The sequence below is a fragment of the Sander lucioperca genome, chromosome 17 (genome assembly GCF_008315115.2).
Source record: "Sander lucioperca isolate FBNREF2018 chromosome 17, SLUC_FBN_1.2, whole genome shotgun sequence".
Lineage (NCBI taxonomy): Eukaryota > Metazoa > Chordata > Actinopteri > Perciformes > Percidae > Sander > Sander lucioperca.
In genome coordinates this window covers 5,567,080-5,574,812 of record NC_050189.1, presented here as the reverse complement: position 1 = coordinate 5,574,812, position 7,733 = coordinate 5,567,080, and the positions used below count along the sequence as shown (strand labels likewise).

Below are 7,733 nucleotides of genomic sequence, written 5' to 3'. Positions count from 1 at the left end.
TAAATAAGTGCAAAATGTTAATGAGACAAAGAATTGTAAAGCATATATAAAGTCTTTTTTTTCTGAAGCTTCTGTCGCATTTAGTTTTTCCTGTTAAAATTACATGGAGCAGACATGGAGATACATTGTGCAAAGACCCATTTATATATATTCATATATACGTTTATATCTATGTACATAGAGTTTGTTCATCATAAGTAGTAGCTGGTGCCATTAAGTAACTTTTACTGCTTAAAGAAAAGAAGTTATGGCCTTTGCAGGGCCTTGGCTGTGCATAAAGAAAAAAATAAATCAGTTCATTTTTAAAATAAAGAAATCTTTCCACACAATCTCAAAGGACTTTACCCATCAGAAAAAACTCCTGATGCAGCAGTGAGAGCCACGAGAAGGCCTTTAATGCTTCTGAAATGGTGGTAACCTAAACAAGTGCAAGATGTCACAGATTGCACACAACAAAAGCAACGCTTCCACTCAGCTGGAATGAGAAGGAACTGCCTGAAAAAGAAGCTACAGAGGAATGGAGGGAAAAAAGAAAAAAAAAAAACAAGGCTTTGTTTAACTGATGCAAGGCTTTACAAAGCTTCTTTCTGTTGAAGAGAAGTGCCATCTAACTTCTTTGACCGTCTGCCTCAAGCTTCACGTAGTAGCTACAACACAGTAACTGCAGATTTACATTACAAAACACCACTGTACAGTGACAGAATATGGAGTCAGTGCGGATTCTGAACGTCAAGGAAAATGTGGCGTGTTAGATTTTTTTGTAACCAAAAAATCTGTTCCATAATGTCTGATATTCCTCTCCTGTAACACTGACTGACAGATAACTGAAAAGGAGATTAACTAAGCGTTTTACAGAAGATTTAGATCTCATTTACCCACTATCTTGTGCAGCTCTAAATCATGCAACATTTTTTATATATATTTCCAGCAAAAAAGGGGAACAGAGACTGTTTTGTTTACAACACCACAGGAAAGCAAATTAGCAATGAAGCAAAACGACCCTCTTGTGAGTAAAGGAAAAAAAGAGGGTTTGTGAAAGGCTACACTGGCCTTACATGAGAAGCAAGCCTCCTGACCTCTCAGCTCCATCTCTCTGCTTAATATTTGATGCCACAGTGTGTGAATTATGGATGGTGCTTATAGAAAATAATATTCAACAACAGAACAGGTACACCGCTGCAAAGAGCCGTGAATGGATAACAGGGGTTTTCGGAGCACTGCTGGGGCCTGAATACAACAAAAACAACAAATCACCTGCTACCTGCCGGCGCTACACGGGTGCAAAAAGGCCCGGTGAGCTGCCAGACGGGTGGGGGGGGCCTTCATAGGCTGAGGTCACAACCTTTCCATGCACTTATCTGCAAAACATGCTCTGATGTTTTAAACGTAGCCTGGCCTTTACGAGTGAGCAACTTTGTAAATTGATGTCATTTTTATAAATAGGTGTCAGGTCTCCTTCAGCGAGTGTGAGAGAAAGGGAAAACATATTAAACCTCACAATGACAGGAAACCTAGAAATTAATAGATACGTGGGGAAATGAGAAGAAGCAAACAGACGAGAGACAGAGGTTATGAAAAAGGGTGGGAACTCATCTGACACACACAAATTGAGGGCAAACTAGGGAATTGCAGGTTTTCGCCGGCGAGTTTTGATTTTCTTTGGACAACAAGCTAAAGCCAAATATGGAGGAAAAATCATGCATTAATTTAACGTATGTTTTCTCAACCACAGAGAAATGTGTGTCTTAAAGTGGACTGTTTTCAGATCCTGAAGTCAATTTAGCTTAAAAACAATCAATAAAAAATGTAGCTGAAGGAAAACTGTAGTTTATTTGGAAATAACTGAGGGCCTTTCTGGCTTTAATTCTGACAAGAATGAACTATACTCCAAACCATGACTCTTCCTAAAGCTGTTCTTAATAAGGAGTTAACGGGGGGAGATACAGGAGGATGTGTAAAAACCTACAAACATAAAGTGCTAAAGAGGAGCAAGCAGAGGAAACCTTTTCGTTTAAGACAAGCTGACGTCTAACAGGAGGGCGAGCCAAAAGTCATTCTAATACATCAAAAGGGGGAAACATGGCGCAAACACACAAATACCAATTTAAAGAGAAATATTAAAAAGACAATGTTTCACATGTGATGCTGCATCCTAAGCATGCACATTAAAAGTTTCCTGTGTAAAAATACATAACAGATTTCTTATGGTTATGGACATGACCTGATGAAACAGTACTTCTGATAGTTACGATGCTGTTGCAACTTAAGAAAAGAAGAAAAAGAAAAGTGTTGCAGCAAATTCTACAGCTGTCATGGCTCATTGTGGTGTTATATATTGGTCCTAACTATGGCTGCAACTAACGATTATTATCGAATCATCTGTTAATTATTTTCTTGATTTAAAAACTGTGAAAAAATTGTGATTTAAGACCCAAAGACCCACTGTCATACATGGAAAAGAAAAGAACAAATTGTCTTATTTTAGAAGCTGGAACCAGAACATTCTTTGGGTATTTTTGCTAGAAAACTGACAAAAAAAGGTTTAATGGATTATCAAAATTGTTGCAGACTGATTTTCAGTCGATGGACATCGATTTATTAACTAATGGTTGCAGCTCTAGTCCCAACCACATGGATGAACAAGATGCAAAACAGAAATCTCTGGATCAAGTGTTGACTGAGATATACTGACTCCTTGAAAAGCGGCTTTCATTTCCGGCCTACACAAGTTTGGTTCTGTAAAATTGTTCCAAAAATTCTGCTTTCGTCTTTTTAGACATTTCTGTGAATCAAAGATTGAAAAGTGAATCTGGGTTCAAAGATCATTTCTCCGTTTGACCTAGACTTGCTTCAGTGATTGGAGGACACAAGTGCGACACCTTAATCCATCCAAACTTAATCCATAAATGCTTTGGCAGAGTCTAACCAGCTTTCTCACAAAACTGTTGTTCTCATGTTCTTTTATATTAAACTTTCAGATCTAGATATGTGATTTCTGTACCATTTGTTCAGATCCTACCACACATTATTTTATACACAAACACAACCAAATAAAGAATTTACAAAAACTACTGCTGGACACCAAACAGATTGATATTAATATGCTACAATTCTTTTTTTCAGTGTTTCTTCCATATTGTGAAAGCACATCAACTAAAATCAAACATGGCCACTTGTACAGGAATATGTACCGAAATGTGTACAAACTGCTTTCTTTGAAACACCACTGTTCTCATTCAGACAGTGATTCTGTCTGAACTATGCACGTCAAGTTTTTTTTTTCCCTGAACAGTAAATGAAGGCCTGTATAGAGACACACACACACACACACGCACACACACACACACACACACACACACACACACACTAACGGGACAAAAAGTGAAGAGCCACTTGAAACCACTGCGAAGAGAGCAGTGATAACAACATCTGTCTGTCAGGGTTCACGCAACATACACACACAGTATTTTTGAAAAAATTCACAAGTTTTTTTTTTTTTTTTTATGTGGGAGAGTCTCCATCACATCACGTCCTTTTCACTATTTTGTGTCAGTGTGCCCAACAGTGCTGTGGCACAAAATGGCGCTCTGCTCAACCTGGTCTATTCCTGTTTCACATTTCTCATGATCCAGGTAGCTTTCGTTCCCATCTGCTGAAACTCAAGTGTCAAATAGGCTGCAGACTGAGCAGAAACGCTCTTACAAAGACAAGTTCCTGTACCCTGGTGTCCTAAAAGACGGACAGATAACTTAAGAAACTGTCTTCTTCCCTCCCAGATCTGCCTCCTTCCTGTCCAGCCGCATGTACGGCTCAAAAGCTGAAGAACCGCAGCCGTAGGCGGATGTCAGTTCATGATGAGCGCCCCCCAACAGCGGCATGGAGAAACAGAGGGAGTGCGGCGGTGGGACGCCCAACCGCGGTGAGGTGCCACCCAGAGAGGGCAGCGAGAGCCCAAAAGTCCCCCCTGGTAGGGAATTGGGAGGAGTGCTGCTGCTGATCCCCGGAGAGGTGGAGGAGCCTCCGCCTGGGCTGCCCAGCAGTGAGCCGTTTGATGGATGTGGGGGCCCCAGGAGGGCGTTAGGTGGCGGGACGGGGCCCGATAGGAGGCGGCCCTGCTCAAGAAGGCGCAGGATGTTGCAGGTGGCCAACGACTCATTTGAGGAGGAGGAGCGTTTGTCTGAATCCTTGGTGGTGTCCTTCTTCTGTTTGGTCCGTCGATTTTGGAACCACACCTTGACCTGCAACAACCAGGAGGAAAGATTCACATTATCATTGTTGTACTAAACTATTTGTCACCAGTAAAATCAGAAAAACAAAAAGTTGTATGTGTTTCTTTACATCATAAAAATAACTGAACAAAGCTTCTACTGCTAAAAGTGATTCATAACTCATGAACCATTCACGCTGTTTTCTTCTTCCGAACATTATAATGTGCGCAGATCACTAATGTGTCACTAACTCATCCTGATATTAAAAAGTTGATAGTTTCAATCCAATCCACTTTATTTATATAGCACGATTTTAACAAACAAGGTTTCCAAAGTGCTGCACAAAAAGATAAAACAGAAATAAGTAGAATAAATAAAATACAATATGACAAACACAATACAAATATGCAAGTATACACATAAGATCAACACTCTACCTGGTGTTAAAAGCCAAAGAAAAGAGGTGGGTTTTAAGAAGATGTTTTAAATTAGACAGAGAGGAGGCCTGTCTAATGTACAGAGGCAGTCCATTTCAAAGTTTTGGAGCTGCAACGGCAAACGCTCTGTCCCCTCTGAGCTTAAGTACAGGCTGAACACACATGTACAGTAACTGACTTATTTGAGACCACTGCTTGATGCATATCTATGCAGTAGCAAGCTCTGTGAACTCACGGTTGTGAGCGGTGAGAGCACACAACACCTTAGCATTAAACCAGTCATACATGCATAAATGCGTGCAGAACATGCAGAGATGCTGTAATCCCCTGGTACCAGCCATTGGATCAACTCTGTTGTTTTTCTCTGCACATTTGATCACGATTGGTCCCATGCACTTTATCTTCTCTCACACTTCAAGGCTCTAATAGGCCAGAAATGTAGCCTACGTATGGGGACCGTTACAGCTATACAGCAGAGTGGGAATATTATGTCACGATAGAGAAAACAGAAAGATATTGAAGTATGTGTGCAAAAATCTGAAAACAGCCTTCGAAAATGGAGAATAGAAGTATGCAAATGCCCCACGAATCAAAGATGTGAAAATGTAAAATTAAAAAAACAAAAGGAAAAAACATCTGCATCCTTCATGCCACCCGCAGCAGATTGAGGAAAGCTCAGTGAACTCTGCCTGTCCTTGTTCGCCATGTTTAATTGATGGAGTGCAGCCGCAGCTTTAATGTATAGCGTGTGGAAAAGTCAGGGCTGGGTGGGATGTTGATTGGAGGGCACGCTGGGGTCACAGAAGATCACTGCACGGACAGCCACCTCTGAGAGGAATCACACACATGAAAAATGTATACGATCCTGACCGAGTTTCACTACAGACCCACTGCAGTATCATCCCTCAACAACCACTCACAAAGAGATTAGAAACAAGTAAACTCGGAAAAAACCTTAAGAGAACAGAACCTTAGAATGAATGACTTGTTTTACTCTTGATGTAGTGATGTGGTGATTCTTTGGATGTGTGACAAGAGTATAAATCATTACTGTACAAGGTTAACCTTAAAGTTCAGTACAGATATTGAAGCTATTTTGTGAAACCCTATTTGTGATACAGCAAACTCGCCAGTTATGCAGCCAATCTTTCATTTTTTCTGATGTATTATTTAAGTTATTTATAAGATTTAGAAGGGCAGGTATAATAATTGGTCCATGTGATTGAGTTTAATATGTAGGCCTATATACCGCTACTCACAGAAAGTTAGGGATATCTGGCTTTCGGGTGAAATTTATGGAAAATGTAAAAAGTTCAAGCTACAGTGGTATTATATCATGAAAGTAGGGCATTTAAGTAGAAGCATGCAATGGTGATTTCCTCATCTCAAACATATATTGAAACAAAAGCCAACAACAGTGGTGGGTATACCACAGCAAAAAAATGTCAATGTCTCAATAACTTGTCATGTGCCCTTGAGCATCAATTACAGCTTGACAACGACGTCTCATGCTGTCCACAAGTCGAGTTATTGTCTGCTGAGGCATGGCATCCCACTCTTCTTGAAGGGCGGCCCTCAGGTCATTGAGGTTCTGGGGTACAGAGTTACGGGCCTCAACACAGCGACTCAGTTGATCCCATAGGTTTTCTATGGGATTCAGGTCTGGAGAAAGTCCACTCCATTTGAGGTACCCCAGTCTCCAGCAGCAGTTCCCTAATGATGCGACCTCGATGAGCTGGAGCATTGTCGTCCATGAAGATGAAATTAGGCCTGTGTTGTTCATGCAGGGGCACAATGACTGTATTAATGATGTTATTCAGGTAGTATGGGCTTGTCACTGTACCATTCAGAAAGTGTAGGGCTCTGTATTGACTAGACACACCTGCCCACACTGTAACACCACCACCACCAAAGGGTCGTCTGATGACAACAGTGGCTGATGCATAGTGCTCTCCTTGACGTCTCCAACATCGTTGGCGGCCATCATTTCTGCTCAACGTGAATCGACTTTCATCAGAGAACAGCACTGGTCCCTCGTCCAGCATAAATGCTCCCTGGCCCATGCAAGACAATGACGCCTGTGCCTGGTGGTGTGGTCAGGTACCCTTGCAGGTCGTCTAGCACGCAGACCACGCTGATGTAAACGCTTTCGACTGGTCTGACGTGACACTTGGGTGCCGCTCACCTCCCTTAAATGTGCCTGGAGTTAAGTGGAAATGAAGCTGTCATCAGTGTGGGATGTGGCCAATGAACGTCCACTTCTATGCCTTTCTGTGACTCTTCCAGTCTCTCTGTATCTCTGTTGCAACCTGCGTATGACACTCTGTGACACTCTAAGCTCAGTTGCCACTTCCGTCTGAGAACATCCTGTTTGAAGCCTTGCAATGGCGAGGTACTGTTGATCACTTGTTAGGTGTCATCTTGGTCTCATGATGTCAAAATGCGAACAGCATGATGAGGAGGACTGTTTAAATACCAATTCTAATTGAACCAGGACATCTATTGGTTGATTCATGGATTAAACACCTGTTGTGAATTTTGCCGTTAAGCTCCTTGTTAGAGAACGGTAAGTTGTGCAGAAAGTACTGAAACATTGAGCTGTTGGACATGCGCATTCAAAAGTTTAGAGAAGGTCACATTAAGTTCACCTGTAAAGGTTATAGTGGCTTTAAGTTCATCCTGAAATTCCACCCAAAGCCAAATATCCCTGACTTTTTGTGAGTAGGTGTATTTACAATAATGTTAATTTTCATTGTTTGGTAATCTGCAGATTATTTTCCCAATTTAACGTCCCCTCAAGAAATAGAAAATAGTAAAACAATGAACATCACAAATTCCTAAAGCTCAACATAATGCCTCTTGATTTGTTCCACCAACTGTCCAAGCTTAAACATGCTCAATCTACAGTTATATAAAACAGAGAAAAGCAGCAAATTGTCACATTGAGTAGCGGGAATCAGTGATTTTTTCTTTTTTTTATGAAAAAAAAAAGACATTTACATTAAGTATTATTCTGAGCTTCTGATTGGTTAGTTCAATCACATCTGAAAACTAGAAAGTTCTGTTGTTGTGGTGTTGATTTAAGTGT

The 7,733-nt window shown here is 40.9% G+C and overlaps 1 protein-coding gene across 2 annotated transcripts in view; it reads right to left on the bottom strand.

Moving 5' to 3' along the window:
* Window positions 1-331: 331 nt before the first annotated feature.
* The window catches only part of vax2 (ventral anterior homeobox 2), a 31,510-nt gene continuing 24,108 nt past the window's right edge, over window positions 332-7,733 (bottom strand). For both annotated transcript variants that reach the window (XM_035994153.1, XM_031289950.2), the window contains one exon: window positions 332-4,238. In XM_035994153.1, the coding sequence (XP_035850046.1) occupies window positions 3,750-4,238 (489 nt within the window). In that variant the 3' untranslated portion in view covers window positions 332-3,749. The remainder of the gene's footprint in view (window positions 4,239-7,733) is intronic.